This window comes from Prionailurus bengalensis, chromosome B4, assembly GCF_016509475.1.
Source record: "Prionailurus bengalensis isolate Pbe53 chromosome B4, Fcat_Pben_1.1_paternal_pri, whole genome shotgun sequence".
NCBI classification, from domain to species: domain Eukaryota; kingdom Metazoa; phylum Chordata; class Mammalia; order Carnivora; family Felidae; genus Prionailurus; species Prionailurus bengalensis.
Window position 1 is genome coordinate 79,582,260 of NC_057358.1, and position 15,586 is coordinate 79,597,845.

The following is a 15,586-nucleotide window of genomic DNA, read 5'->3' on the forward strand; positions in this document are numbered from 1 at the left end:
AAAACCACATAAAAGGAGGGAATAATTTGTAACTTGTCCAGAGTCTCAGATAATGTACGGAGCCTAAGGCTCCTACTTGACCATGTGTACTACCCCATACATTCATCAAAAAAACCCTCAACAGCTAGGCCTGCATGGAGTGGTTATATTTTAAGATTTTTCACAGGGGTTACAATATGACAGTCCCCACCCCAATCAGGCACCAGGATAAAAGCAGGGACTTAAAACAACATCCCATTTCTTCAGCCTGAGCCATCACATGCTTTCACAATCTCCTAAACTCCCCCTAGGCCCTAAGCCAGGGCTTGGGCAGAGAAATGGAGGGACAAAGAAATTAGTTACATTGCCACCTGAGAAACCTCCGAGGGGAGGACCCAGCCTTAGCCTCCCTCCTCCCAAGTGCAAAATGTGTAAACAGAGTAAACGGGTGGGGGGGGGAAAAAAAAGTGCAGTCTAAGTGGCTCCCTTTCCTCCTCCCCAGGGTCAGGGGGGAAAGAGTATAGAGGAACATATAAGAGGCAAGTCTGGCTTTTCTATTGCCTTACCGCTTGCTGAACATAATGGGGTGAAGCAGGAAGGGGCCAGTTTGCCCGCACCCACAGCTCTAGGGTAGTGCTTGTCCTTCACTTCCACAGCTGCCAGTATCCCTAGAGTTTCAGGTGAATTGGTCAGGGGTCAGACTCCCTTGAGCCTGACTTAAGGCTGGGACAGCCCCATCTTTCTCTGTTGATTATGTGGCGCTTATATATTATTTATATAAATATTTCTCTATGTACAGGAATAAGAGTGGCTTTCATGGAGGGAGGGAGGCTGGAGGCTGCAAGGTTTCACCACTGTTGGAGTTGTCCAGTTCAGTGCTGTCACAGTCTGAGTCCTCAGAATTGGGAGGGCCCTGTGAAGAGTAGAAATGCAGTGAAGTGAGGCTCAGCATCTCTTGGCATTACAAAGAAAATAGATTCCTTCAAGATCCTTCACTGAGGTTTCTGTAACAGCCAGCAGTTCAGACTTCACTGCTTCAGATCTTTGCTCAGGCCATTACCAAGGCACCAGACTCCTGGTTTCAGGATTGCTCTTGGCTGCAATTTATACATACAAGCAACGCTGCTAACCTACTAACCATACTATGTGCTCTATCCTAGGGCCTCTCAAATTCTACCATGTGGATGTTTGCTCTTTGATAGGGAGGGAACTGGGCTCAGCTGCTGAGTGACTTGGAGGCTAAATACCTAGCTTTCTGGCCTCTGCTCCTGTTTACCCAGTAGATCACAAATGACTAAGCATCTGCCCCTTAATACCTAGCTGTTTCTGTGACTTACCTGCTCCCCTCTGGGTAGGTCCTGGTGTGGGATGGATGAGGAGCTGGGTTCGGGGCCAGGAACCACCTCTGAAGCAGGTGGGTCCAGTGGGATTTCTGAGCCCTGGGAACACATGTCATCAGACCGCTCATCCGGCCGCTCATCCGTGTTGGTACTGCCGACTTCAGGTGTGCCACTGGGGGAAGGCTCACTGGCTGTGCCCTCCTCCCCATCAGATGGATTCTCTGAGCTGAAGGTGGATAGTGACTGGCGCATGTTCAGACCCTGAGGCCACCTGTATGTTGGGGAGGCAGGGGCTACAGTCAGCATGCCTTGCAGCCCAAGAAGCAAGACCGTGTCACTGCCTCCTGTACTGTGTCACTCACCTCTGGCTCGATGTCAGCTCTACCTCACTGTCCACTTCTCCTTCCTCTTCCTCTGATGAGATGCCACGTTTCTACAGGAGAGATGAGGGGACTGTGGTCAAAAGACGAGGTCAGCAAGGACTCGAGGAGGGAACGTAGTCCTAAGGGTTAAGTAGGGAATGGTTTAAGATGAAAACCTAATATGGGAAATGAGTTACGGACTGGGGGTCCCAGGGAGAACAAGGAAAGGGAAAGAGCTTAGGAACCACCCCATACTTTACCTGGCTTCGGGTGACAGCAGCCCTGTACAGCAGTGCAGCTGGGGTCAAGTGTTGGGACCCAGCCCGGCTTCCTCCCCGTCCCGCTGTCCCTTCCCTTCCAGTTCCCAGCAGCCCTACGTCACCAGGCCCTACTGGTGGAGGTGGCTCCCCTTTGGCTCCCCCAGGTGAATCTGGGCTGGTGGAGCCAGGTGCTGAGCCCTCACTCGGCGGGGTGTCTCCCCGGGCTGGAGGTGGTGAGCCAGGATCCCCTGCTCCCCCCGTGGCCCCTCGGCCCCGGGCTCCCAGTGCTGCTGACAGCAGATCCGGGGACGATGACGACATCTTTCGTAGCAGGAGGTCATGGTGGAGCCCACGGAGGGCTGGAGGGCAGGCCTCCCAGACTGAGGGTCCCCCTCCTAGCCCCCCTGGGCTTCCTGGTCCCCCAGGTTCATGGGGCGGCAAAGCTGCACGAAGCCCAGGCAGGTCTCCGCAGCTGCCCTTGGCGCTGGCCTTGCGGTGACGAGTCTTCCCACGGCGAGTCCGTCCTGGCGAGGGAGGGCCCTTAGGACACCCAGGAAGCCCCACCCCACTCAGGGCAGCATCAAGTTTAGGTAGCAAAGATTCAGTCTTGAGGATATCTGGCCTGGGGGAAGAGGGAAAAAGTACAAGTCTGAGATTCACAAATTGACCCACTGAAAGCCCTCCCTAACCTTGGGTAGTATGAAGCACATCTCCCCACCTATAGATCAATCTTCCTGGCCTCCTTGACCTCTACCCATGCCTCCGGCATTCCCCTTACCATTCTTAAACCTTGGCACTTGTGAACTCTGGTCCCACCTTTTACTGTGGGGTGACAGTTTCTGTGGGACGTTCCTCTTCTTGATGAGCTTCTCCATCGTGTTCCCATGCAGGAGGCCTCGGGAAGGGTGTGACTTCAGCAGACCTGGGCACCTCCTCTCTAAAGCTTGTTCCCTCCTAAAGACCAGACACCTCAGTTGGGCATGTGGTCAGAAAGGGGGACCCAGGCTCAAGAGGTTCACTGCGTCACACACTGCTCCACGAAGACTGGAGATCTGATGCACGGGGAGCACGTGGTTACCTGAGCAGCTCCCGCTCCTTGAGCTCCAGCTGCAGCATGAGTGCATTAAGTTCCATGTACAGGTTGTTGGCTCTCTCCAACTTCCTTTCATAGTGCTCCCTGATGTCCAAGGCGTGTCTGAAACAGGCAGAAGGGTCTCCTGGGTGACCTAGCATCACCTGGTGCCGTAATCTGTCCCAGTCTCTGGGAACTGGTCCATGGTCCCTGCTGTCCAGACAGAAGGTGTCCCCTTCCCAGACACAGGCACACACCTGAGCTCCTCCCGCCTCCGCATCACCAGCTCCTCTTCTAGGCGGTGCAGACAGGTCCCTTCTGACTTAATTTTTTCAAAGTGCAGCTTTACCTCTTCGCGCCACTCTGCCTAGGGGGTGGACCGACAATGAGGGGTGAGGGACCGACCTCACACCCGTAGGAAGCCTATACAGGTGCTGCCCTGCTACAGACCAGGAGCAAGAGGGGAGTAGGCATAGGACTGGTCAAGATGGGGTCTCGGCCCTCTTAAAGAGCTAACCTGCCATCCAGTCGGCCCTTCCCCGCCTCCCCACAGGGCAGGAGTTGAGGTATTCCTTTTCCACCCATAGCACACCTGGGACTTAAAGTAAGTCTCCTGGGGTGTGGAGAGGACGTCGGCTGAGGCTATGTCCAGATGCAGCAGGATCTGACGGAATGATGGACGATTTCGTGGCTTGCTGTTCCTGGAGGGAATGGAGTTTGGAGGAGACAAAGGGATTATTTCAGGGAAGACCAGAAAGGAACTAGGGCATCCTTCTCCAAAGCACGTCCTGGAGAATCCTAGAATGTACTCTGTGACAAAAGTCCCGCAGTAAGGAAGCCTATCTAATCCTGTTTTCCAACTTGTTTGCCAAAACACCTTTTTCTGAGTTCATTCCATTAAAAGAAACCTAACTGTGGGAAATGGTTAACCAAAGATTAGAAATCTTCAACCCTCCCTTCAGAGTCTAGGTCCCAAACGGGAGTCCAAGGCCCTCCTCCTTCCTGAGTTCTAGGGCGGCCAACTTGAGGCTCAAACCCCCATGCTGGGCAGCCGTGCCTGCCCTTCGCAGGCGCACCAGAGCAGCTCTGGATGGCAGACAACTGGTGTCCCTGTTTTACAGACGAGGATGCCACTAGCTCAGTGTTGCATTGCACGATCTACTGTACCCTCGCAGGTTCTGGATCAGTCCAGCAACACTCCGCTGGAAACTGCAGTCCCCTTGACCCGTGCCCTGAATCCAGGGGCCTTGGAAAGCCATATGAGGGAGGTCTGTCCCTTTTTCTGTGTTCAGGATTCTGGGTCGGGATGCCTGGGTCCTAGGTGCTGGCTGATCATCAGCAACAACCCTGTGTTCCCAGCTTTGCCAGGCCACCCTTACCAGCACTGGCGAAGCAGGATTTTAAAGCCGTCCGGGCAGCTGGAGGGCACAGGCAGATGGAGACTGTTGCTTCCTACGCCCCAGATGATGGCTGAGGAATCCACGTCTTTGTAGGGGATCTCTCCAGTCAGCAGTTCCCACAGCACCACACCAAAGGACCTGGGGATAGATAAGAGGGGACATCCCTTGGGAGGGGCTCCCTTGAGAGGCCCTGGCTGTCAGGCTCCTCTCCTTGCCTCAGGCCCCCGAAGCTCCCTCCTTCCCCGGGGCTGGCCACCTGCCAGTCGCAGTCCTCAACCTGGCCCTCACCAGATGTCGACCTTCTCAGACACAGGCTCATTGCGGATCACTTCAGGGGCCATCCAGGCTACTGTCCCTGCAAAGGACATCTTGGTGCTCTTGTCACTCAGCTCCTTGGAAGTGCCAAAATCGGAGATCTTCACCACATCGTCGTACGTGATTAGCATGCTGGTAAAGATCGTAGTCAGCTGGGGTCCAGGCCCCTCCGCACCTCATCTAGCTGCAGCAGCTAACTTCCTGTGTGAAGTCCCTTGGGACACCCAGAGGTAGGGGGCTTGCCACGGCCCTCCCGAGACAGGACTGTCATTTGAGAGGGGTTTTTGAGACGGCCACATGAGCTTAGGACAGGGTCTGGAAGCTGGGACACGGCTACGCTAAGAGGTGGGGTCACCTGCAGGAGACCACGCGCACCAGCTTCTCTGTGCGTGCTTGCTTACTCACTTGGGGGACTTGAGGTCTCTATGGATAATCTTGTGCAGGTGCAGGTAGTTCATGCCACCGGCGATGCCCATGGACCAGTCAACCAGCAATGAGGGGGTGACAGGGCGGCCGGCCCGCAGTACCTCGTACAGCTGGCCCTGGGCGCAGAACTCCATGAGGATGCAGTAGCAGGGAGCCTGGGTGCACACGCCCCTGGGGGCCAAACGGCGGTGTGAGGGCCTCAGCCAGCCCAGCACTCCCCTGATTCACACTTGGAGCCCCCGTTCCCACCCAGCCTGTTCGGGCATCGTCTCTAGGAAAAGGTGGAGTTGATCCCTGCTGCCCAGGCAGGTCCCTGCCCACAGCAGAGTGGCCCCTGCCCTGGCCCTTACTTGAAGGTGATGATGTTGGGGTGCTTCAGCTTTCGGAGGTGCTTGATGTCAGTCTCCTTCAGGTCCCGTACCTTCTTCACAGCCACCTCCTCCCCGTGGAAGCGCCCCAGGAAGACAGCGCCCTGGGCCCCTGAGCCCACCCACTGCAGATCCAGGATTTCCTCAAAGGGGACCTCCCAAAGGTCTGTGAACAGGAGGCACAGTGCCACAAGGCTCAGAGAAAGCCACACTCGGCCTTGTGATGGGCAGGCGGGGGGAAAGCGCTGGGCCGGCCGAAGTGACTCAGGGCGGCTGAGGCTGAAAAGCAGCCAAAGCAGACCAAGAAGACTAGGTTTGGGGGGCCCGCTGTGGGAACAGACGGGCATCCTACGAGGCAGGGAAGTCGGCGGCTGGTGGACGGATAAGGGGCCGTGGCTGGGCTCGGGGAAGCAAAGGGTCATCAGGTGATGAGGCGGCGAGGGCCCACAGATCTCGGTGAGACGGGCCCCCGCGAAGACGCGGCCTACCTTCCTGCTGCTGCTTGTGCTCGGTGGAGTAGGCTTTGCCAATCATGGTCCAGACGGGGCGCAGGCAGCCGAAGAGCCCTTCCAGGAAGCCACTGCCACTCTGGCACTGCAGCCGCACCTCATCTGCTCGAACTCTGGACGTCCGACTCTCAGGGGACCCAGTGGCTCCCCCTGGGCCCCCTGCATCCTGCTCGTGAAGCTGCAGGACACTATTGGCAAAAGGCTCGGGGGGTGGCTCTCCGCCTGGGGAGGGGCTGGGTCCGCCCCCACCCTGCCCGCTGAGCGGCACCACATCTCGAAGTACACACTGGGTAGGCGTCAGGTCCTTCTCGGGGGTGCAGTCGGAAGTGTCTGGGTCGAGCTTGCGCATGGACGCCTCACTTAGGGTGGACACGAAACCCCCAAAGGAAGGGGAGGGTGTGCGGGTCTCGTGGAGGCAGGCCATGGCCTCTGGGGCCCGGTGTGGTGGCCGGCGGTGGGCCCTATGGAAACAAAGGAAGGAGGGACGGTGGGCCCGAGGTGCACCAGCTTGGAACGCTCACCCCAGAGGCAGGGAGGCCTGGGTGGGGGATCTGGGCTCACCACAGCCCTCCTGGAAACCACACTCAGCCTCCCTCGCCCTCGGGTACCCTCCACGTTTCACCTGGGACCCCTCTAAGGAACCCGATCCACAAGCTGGCTCTCAAGCATCTATTAGTAACATACCTGAGTATCATTTTCAAGCAGACACAGGTAACAGCCCCACTCAGGTACGTACATACTGGTAAGATAGGTCTGAAACTCAAGTACTCTGGTCACAGACTAGTTCCCTTAGCCTTGTAAGATTACTGAAAGTCCCCTCCGGAGCTCATTTTTCTTCCACTTGAAGCTCCCATGCACATACACAGGTCACATAAAGGTCTCTCAGGCATGCATGTTTTGAGTCTCAACCTTAGACACACAGTAGGCACACACTTAGATCTCCCTCGCACTGAGGCACAGGCGGGTGACGCTCAGGCACTCTTCGATGACGTTCCTGGGCCTCCCACATACCGGTGCTGCACCAGGGCTCCCGCTCGTGTACTTACACGTGAAACAGCCGAGGCCTCTCAGGGACACTAAACTCGGGCAAGAGTCATCCCAAGGCACACTCAGGGCTCCCATCTGGGTCTCCCTCTCCAGGGCTCACGGGTACACACCGGGGCCTCGCCAGTAAGTGAAGCCCGCAACCAATCAGCTCTCCTGTCCCCGACGGGGGTGGGGGACACACATACAGCTGGGGGCAAAGGCGGACCCAGAGCAGGTACAGAAGCGGTGTCAGAACGAGGTTGCCTACTGCTTCACCCCCCTTAGCACTGCCACCTGATCTGCTGCTCCCCCAGGGGGGGTGGTTACAGAAGGCCCCGTCTCCTTTCCTCTTTCTCCATTCCCATCCCCAGCTGCCCAAACCAAGGACCAGCTTTCCAGACAGGGGAGATGTGTCCCAATTTGTAACCAGGTGCTATTTAAAAAGTAACCATTACCAAAAAAAAAAAAAAAATCTGAATTCTAGCCTTTGCCACTTCCTGGCTGTGTGACCTTGGGCAAACTGGATCCGGGCCTCAATTTCTCCAACGGTACAAAGGGGTAAGCGAGCTCTCACTCAGGCACAGCGAATTCTTCAACCTATCCCAAACCTGCCCAGATCTTGACAGCTGGAGCCCTGGTCTTGTCTCCCTCCACCTCCAGTGAGCTAACAAATCATGGGATGTGAGGATTCCTGAGGGCAGGGATCCTCTAACTGTTCCTCAGAATAGGGTCCTCCCCGAACCCTTGCACCAGAGCCTCGGAATCACAACGGGCGAGGAGGGACAGGAATCCACACATAAAAAGGGGTCACTGGATGATGACACAGATAGACCTAGAGGTTTGGCACCTCGGATGGTCTCAGCTCTTGTAACAAATTTCCAGGCCTCTCAAGGACTTTTTCATTGGGTGTGGGGTGGGCCTAGAACCCGCATATGTAACAAGCACCTCAGGTGGTTCCTACTTGAATCTGGCCATCTGTAAAGCTGACCCAGTGCCATTCTATTCTCTTGAGTCCTACATTACTGTCTTAGTTCAGGCCTCGTTAGCTGTGTCACTTAGCCCAGAACAACTGACTCGTAGTCTCCTATACTTTCTTGGCTCCCCCTGCTTCATTTTCCACCAGCCCTTTCAAGGATCTTTCTAAAACACAGATTGGCCAGGACCCCCTCTTCAGTTTCAAACCCTTTAGTGACCCTCACTGCCCTTGGTCCAGCAGCCTAGCCTCATCTCCACGCTCTGGTCCCTCCCCAGCCTCCTCTCCCACTGCTGTTGGTACCCGGGCCATACAGAACTGTGCCTGATATCAGGATACCGTCGGGCTTTTGTGCCAGAACATCTAATAATAACGGCTAACTCTTATGGAAGGCTTCCTATGTATGTTAGCCTCTGTCAGTAGGCGCATTAACTCATTTAATCCTCAAAATGAAACTCACCCCTAGTGACAGAGGTATTGGATAATCTGCCCAGGGTGCCTTAGCCAGGAAGAGGCTCAAGCTCCACCCCCAGGCCTTCTCTTCTCAAGCCCCATCTCTCCAAATCTCCATCCTCGAAGTCTTCTTCCTCTCTCTCCCCGCCACTCTGAGTTCATGTCCCTTCTGGGGCTGGCACAGCCCCCCCCGTGCTTCCCCCGTCATGGCTCCTATTATCCTGGATGCACGGTGTGTTCGGGCGTGTCTGACTCCTCTGAGAGCCTGGACTCCTGGGGAGCCCCTGGCTTTCGCGCACGGGATCCCAGGGCTTCGCCAGGCATCAGGTGCGCTGGCAGGACGGTCGTCTTCAAGACCGTCCCTACACCACGTACTCAGTAGCTCCCTGGCTCTTCGCCACCATCCAGGGAAGGAGCCGTTACCATTGGTCCCTTTATATTCTGCAGGAAACTAAGGCTCAGAAAGCTGAAGTCACAGACCCAGCCTCTCAATCCTCAACATATGCTGCAAGCTATCGGCGCCTCGGAGGGGTTAGATGCACACTGCAATGCCAAAGACAAACACAAGCCAGGGATTTACTCTGCAGGACCCGAGGGCTTTCGTCTGTGCCCCCCAAGCGCTCCCGCCGGGCAGGTGCCCAGCGAGGAGGGCAGGAGGGATTGGGCCGCTGGCAGGTCCCGCGGGAAGCCCCAACGAGGGCCCTTCGAGGCGGGGACGAAGGGGTTACGGCCCCGGCGCCCCCTCCCCCTTCCCGACCTCCTTCCCGGCCATCACGTGGCGCGGGGCGCGTGGCTGGGACCAGGCGGGGGCCCGGCGGCGGAAGGAGGGGGTCCGGGTGGGGAAGGGGAGGGGACACAGCGGGTTGGGGGAAGCGCTGGGCGCTGCGGCGTAACCATGACGACTGGGCCCGAGGCGGCGTGTGAAGTCACCAGGACAAGATTAGCCCAGAGTCACGTGAGCGGCGACGGCGGGGGCGGGGCTGCGCCTGGGCCCCGCCCCTGACCCGGGCAGGCCCATGTGCCGATTACCCGGAGGGCTGCGGGGACGGACCCCGGTGCCCTCCGCCCGCCGCTTGCGTGCTCCCCTCCTTCGCATACCTCCCTTGACCCGTCATGCAGACAAATCTTCAGCCAGGGCACCGAGAGGAGGGAGAGCCGACTTGGGTTGGCATCGGGGGTGCAGTGCCACAGAGAAAGCAGGAGATGGGGAGATAGGGAGACGGACACAGAAAGGACCACAGGCACACCCAGGGAGGGAGGGACGAGCCGAGAGATTCACAGAGACTGAAACAGAGCGAAGCGCAGGCAGAATCAAATCTGGGAAGGATGGACTGAACAACTGGATGTGAAAAGCAGAGAGGACGCTGAGGAAAAGTAGCTGAGAAAGAACTGGAAAACGCGGAGACCATCTGTGCCGTTCCCAGTTCTTTCCTATTTAGAAGCTGAGCCTTGACTAGGCACAACACCTAGGTTTTAAAAGGAAGTTTTCAGCCCTCGCAGGGTGTTTGGCCACTAGGATGACAATGCTCACACACTTGCCGCCAAGCCTCCCTCCAGGTCACCAGGCTTCCCCAGAGGCCCCTCCGGTATCCAGGACTAGCAACTGGGGAGACGGAGAGAGAAGCCATTTCACCTGTTTGTCTTTAGGGCGGTGGGAGTACCCGAAGTACAAGATGGGACCCAGGGAGAAGGAGGGAGTCTAGCCAGGCTCCTGAGGCCAGCCCCCATCCTGTTCTTTGACTAATGTGGCCCATCCAGACTGACCTGAGGGAGTAAGGGGAAGCGCAGCCCCCAGGGAGCTGCAGTCAACTGGAGATTCCTCTCCCAACACACCCCCTCACGGTTTCCTTTATCTCCAACCTGCCAGCTGTGTCCCACTGTCCCCCCCAGCTGGGCCTTGGCGCCAGGGCTTTGGGGGCAGATCGCGGGCTTGGAGCCCCTGGCCTAGACATTCAGTCACCCTGGGGGAGGGGAGCTGTCTCCCTAGCCATCAATTATGCAGAGCATGGGGGGAGGGCAGGGATGTGACAGGAGGGGGTGGATATCTCTGTCATTTTGTCAACCATATTTACCAAGTGCTTACTGTGCAGAACTCCAGATTGGGTGAGGGGACAGAGTGGTCCCTAAACTATACATCCGCCAGGGGAAGAGGCTCTCCGGACACCCTGGGAGGTCCTAATTCAGTTTCAGCTACCAGATCCTCTGCTTTGCTGGTGATTCCCAGAGTGCCCCCTCAGGAGCCTGTGGTGGGGATGGGGGCAGGGAGGTCCCCCCCGTTTATTCTTCCTCCTGGAGTCTCCCGTCTGAGGTGCTGGAGGCTTGTGGCTAGGGAACCCTTTGAGTTCTTTCCTGTAACGTCCTGTTCTAACAGCAGAATCTCAAGGCCAAGCTGCATGTCTGGCAGTCTTGGGGGCTCGGTGGAGAGGCAAGGCCATCTGTCTAAATTGAGGGCTTTCACACTGAGCACTCACCCCTGTCCTGAACCTGGTTGTGCACTCAAGAATAAAAGGAAGACTCCCCGGCTCTCTCCAGTGGGGGTGGGAAGGCAGGTCTTCGCAGGGAAAGGAGACCCAAGATGTTGGGACGCTAGTTCCACCTCCGCGGGCTTTGGAGCTCCTGACAGGGTAAGGGACTGCGACCTCTCCTGACCTTGCCTCCTGGCCACTGGCAGCAGCTGTTTTTCTAAATTTTGAATACAAAGTTCTTCACACAGGGAAAGAACTACAGCTTTCTCAATACCTGCATGAGGGGGAAATGTCTCCCCCTGAGAACCTGGGGTACACTTGGGATCACCTCTAAATCCAGCCGTTCCCCCCCCCCCCCCACCCTGGGGCCATATACAGGTCAAGCCCTGAGACCCCCTAGCTGCCACCACCTCTTCTTCCAGCAGGCTGGGCAGTGACAGGGCTGGGGGAGGTGGCAGGGCCGTTTAGGAAAAAGGAGCCAACTTTGGACTTGGAGAGATCAGAGCCAGAACCTCAGTTTTGCCACCAGTTAAAGACCATAATCCCTCCAAGACTCCCAACCCTATCTTATGGGGTGGGGGGATGGGTTAAGATGATGTGGGGAATGCCTTGAACACAGTGCCTGGCTCCTGGCTTTGTCTTCCTGGTTGGCTGGCCACCAGGTCTCCCTTTGTGGATTCTGGAGAGGCCATCTCTTCTGTCTGACCAGAAAAAGGGAGACTTGGTCTCTGACCTTCTACTTCCCCAGGACAAATCTTGACTTCAGGCTCCAGGGAAAGCAGGTCACAATGGCAGTGGTGTGCTAGAGTCCCCAGCCACTGCCCCTCCAGATCCTCAGTCCTTCCTCTGCAAAGCCTACCTTTCCACTCCCCTCTCGGCTGAGGGAGAAGGCCTGCACTCCATACTCAACCCCTGGCCAATGTGGCCCAGGATCACCCCTCAGCCCTACCCTTTGAGGTCAGAAGCGAAGGGGAGGGAGGGGTAGGAGCAAGGTATGAAGGGCCACAGGGTCCCTCCTACTCAGGCCCTCAGGTGGACCTGGAAGAAGTTCAGCACATTCAAACAAATAGCTCCTGAGTGGGGGTGCACATTTAAAAAGATGTGGAAGACAAAAAATAATAAAGAAATAAAGAAAGATTGATCGATTGATCGATCTGGAAGGACAGATACCAAAGTGTAACAGTTTCTAAGTAGGGGGGATTGTGGGTGTTTTTATTTTTCTCTTGTGACTTATCGATTTTTTCTAATATTTCAGTAATAACTTTGAATTATTTCTAAAATAATAACAAATTGGGGTACCTGGGTGGCTCAGTGGGTTAAGCGTTCGACTCTTGATCTCGGCTTGGGTGGTGATCTCACGGTTGGGGAGTTTGAGCCCCATATTGGGCTCTGGGCTGATAGCATGGAGCCTGCTTGGGAGTCTGTCTCTCCCTTTCTCTGCCCCTCCCCTGCTCATTTGTTCTCTCTCAAAACAAATAAATAAACTTAAAAAAATAAAATAATAAAAAATCGATTTTGAATTGAAAATGAGGAAATAAAAATTCAGAGTGTTCATCCATTCCTGTCATCTAACTTGGGACAGTGTGCTATCCAGGGAGGGTGGGTGGCCTGAGAATCAGAGAGGCTTGGTTGAGGTCCTGTCTCTGCTCCGGACCAGGTGGGCAACCTGGAGTAAGAGACTTCTGAACAAACCTGTTTCTTCTCTCCGAAAGGGCACAGTGGTACCACAGTATATAACGTGGTGGCTAAGAAGACAGGCCTGGGGCAGCAGGCCCCGGTTCAAGACCTAAGCTCTTGCCACTAACTGCTTTTCAGACTTTGAACAGATGACTTTTTTTGCTTTTAATAAATGTTTTTTTCATTTTTGAGAGAGAAAGTGCGAGCAGGGGAAGGGCAGGGAGAGGAGGGGACAGACAGAATCCCAAGCAGGCTTCGTGCTGCCAGTGCAGATCCTGACGTGGGGCTCGAACCCACGAACCCTGAGATCATGACCTGAGCTGAAGTCGGACGTTCAACCACTGAGCCACCCCGGGGCCCCCAGTTTCCTCATCCCTAAAATAGAGATGATGATAACACTACCCAACTCTTAGTCTTGTTTTTGACGCTAGGAAGAGAATACAAATAAAGTTCCTAGCCCAGTACCTCGCACACAGGAAGCTCCCATAAACATTAGCCATGCGGAAAGTGCCTAACAAGCAGTAGCAGATTTTTTATAAATGTGATTCCCTTCTTCCCCTTTTCCTCGTCTGCAGCAGAGAGGGTACAGGTGGAAAGAGAGGTAGGCAAACACGAGGGAAAAAAGGAGAGCAAAGAAAGACGGAACCAAAGACCAATGGCTTTTTATCCTGGATGATCCTGAGTGGCCTCTACGATAGTGTCCCTGCCTCCTCACGTCACCTTTCCCCCAACACACAGATGACCCTGGTACTTCTGGGAGCACATGAAGCAGACGGACCAGTCTCTGGGACCAGCCCCTCCTGAAGCCCTCGTGGGGCCTGCTGGCCCATCTCCACAGTATCCTCCTTCTGCCCGGGGAGGGGCTTCTGGAGGGGTTGACTCCCTAGTCCCTTCCTCTTTCTGGGCCCAGGCAAGAGAGAGGTAGGGCCACACATGAGAAGCCACTGGGTGAGTCTGGGGCGGTGGGTACTAGGACTTAGGGTCCTCTCCCTGGCAAAGCCAGATGACATTATTACTTCCAGGGGAAGGACTGCGGAACAGCACCTGGTTTTGAGAGGGTTTCTGTCACCCTCAGCTGTAAGGACACGCAGGACGTCCAAGCCAGTCCTCACTTAAACTTCTTGCCTCCTCTGCCCATAACGGGGTTTGATCCGGGGATGGGTATTTAGTTGTGTTTTCATGGGTGCTGGAGTTGGGGTGTCACGCTGTTGGTCTCCCCAGCATCACCTCAGTGCCCACTGTGAGAATGGATGAGTGGCAGGCTCGAGAGGGCAAGTGATTTCGGCCAGCCTGAAGCGTGAGATGGGAGAGAGCAGGCCCTGAATGAAGCTCTGGGGAACTTTGCTGTCTGGACAGGAAGGCCAGGGAGCGCTTGAGCCCTTTCCTTCCTGAATCCCTTGTGCTCGCCTTCCCTTGGTATGACCCTCAAGTTGAAAATCAGAGCTCCCAGAGCCATGGAGTCGAACCCACGAGTTGGAAGGGAATGTTATTTGGAGGGAGGCACTGCTGTGGCCAAGAGGACTCTGGGTGAGGCATAGACCTCAAGCACACTGCCTCTTGGTTGAGGGCCACCCACCCACTCTCCTCCCAAGAGGGAGCAGGTGCAGAGTTAAAGTCGCTAAAGGCGGGACTCCTCCCTCTATGCTCAGGGGCACCCCACCGATTTCCGTCCATTAGCTATAGAGCCTCTGACCCCTTCTCTTCCCGCTCCTCAGCCAACACCATGGTTATCAGGAGTCACAACTGTGTGGAACAGATTCTTGCTTATTTTTAAGCCCAAGAGTTTGAGAAATGTTTGGGGGGAAAGGGAGGAGGTTCCTGAAAGGCCTGGGCTGGGGAAGTGGGTTAGGGGAGCCACAGGAGGTGAGAAAGAGGGAGAAAGCCACAAATGAATGGGGGAGGGGAGGAAGCAACAGCTGGATGGAGAAGGTGAATGCCACAGCTGGAGGCGATTAGGGGCATCAGAGGGAAGGGGAGGAGGACCATCACCTGGGCATCCAGGCACAGGTGCTCTCAGCCTATAACCCTCAGGTGCAGTGGGCCGAGTGTGGGAGTGGGGGTGGTGGGGAGGTGGACGGTGGGCGCATCAGGCCCCCGTCCTTCCTTTCCTTCCTTGAGGGGACCCAAAGTCTTCCTCCTCCTTCCCTCTTCCCCTTCTGGAGGATGAGTGGGAGGAGAGGAGGACGTTCTCTTGTCCGCTGTCCTTTAAGTCTGTCCCCCAATCATCTCCCCCACCCCCACCCCATACGGTCCTTTCCAGCTCTAGAGGCCCTTCGTCTCCAAGCTGGGCCGCGGCGTCCCTCCGCTCCGTTCCCCTCCTTCCCATCACCACAGACGTCGGGTCCAGGTCCCCAGTTCCTCCGCCCCACAGCCTCAGCATCCCCGCGCCACCCTCCCCCACCCCGCCACATCTGCATCCCGACCCTCCCTCTGCACCCGGATCCCAGGACAGGGACCCATCCCTGCCCTCTACCCCCCCCAACTCGGCCAGGCTCTCACCTCGGGGGCTCCGCGGCCGCAGCACAAAAGGCGGCGCTGCTGCAGCTCGGCTCCGGATGCTGCTCCCGCCTCCTCCTCCTTCTCCTCCTCCTTCTCTCCTCCCCCCGCTGCCCTCGACCGGACCCGGGGCGCTGCCACAGGCGATGCTTGTGCGGTGTCCGGGTGCACGGGTGTCAGCCCCAGCTTTCTCCCCCCACCCCCCGACCCCTAGCCCCGTCCCCACTCGGCTCGAACTCCCGCTCCTTCCAAGGCCCCCGCCCCTGGCCCCCCGGGACGGACACGCCCTGAGCGGGGGATGCTGCGCTGGAGCCGCCGGCCTCTTAAAGGAGCCTGCTGCTGCCATCCGGCGCACTCCAGGCTCTTCCCTGGCCCTTCTGGGCCCCTCACCTCCCTGCAGGCGGTGTCTGGTGGCAGTCGCACCTCGGGCCTTACGCTGATTCCGTAGGAGCCCTCTATGACCAG

General features: G+C 56.6%; 1 protein-coding gene across 1 annotated transcript; it reads right to left on the bottom strand.

Moving 5' to 3' along the window:
• Nucleotides 1-127: 127 nt before the first annotated feature.
• On the bottom strand, nucleotides 128-15,400 carry MAP3K12 (mitogen-activated protein kinase kinase kinase 12). The gene is made up of 14 exons (XM_043564072.1): nucleotides 15,125-15,400; nucleotides 6,011-6,492; nucleotides 5,505-5,688; nucleotides 5,134-5,325; nucleotides 4,702-4,860; nucleotides 4,393-4,551; nucleotides 3,606-3,714; nucleotides 3,271-3,380; nucleotides 3,020-3,136; nucleotides 2,758-2,895; nucleotides 1,942-2,563; nucleotides 1,682-1,752; nucleotides 1,317-1,590; nucleotides 128-892 (listed from the first exon to the last, which is right to left on the bottom strand). Exons 2-14 carry the CDS (start codon nucleotides 6,453-6,455, stop codon nucleotides 794-796), a joined length of 2,679 nt encoding a protein of 892 aa, XP_043420007.1. The 5' UTR covers nucleotides 6,456-6,492; nucleotides 15,125-15,400; the 3' UTR covers nucleotides 128-793.
• Nucleotides 15,401-15,586: the final 186 nt, after the last annotated feature.

Excerpts from the sequence above, each read along its gene's own strand:
- MAP3K12 (XM_043564072.1), bottom strand. The coding sequence starts at position 6,455 with ATGGCCTGCCTCCACGAGACCCGCACACCCTCCCCTTCCTTTGGGGGT. Across the intron at positions 1,753-1,941 it reads CTGCTGTCACCCGAAGCCAG|AAACGTGGCATCTCATCAGA; the intron begins GTAAAGTATGGG and ends TCTCTCCTGTAG. Across the intron at positions 1,591-1,681 it reads GAGCTGACATCGAGCCAGAG|GTGGCCTCAGGGTCTGAACA; the intron begins GTGAGTGACACA and ends CCCAACATACAG.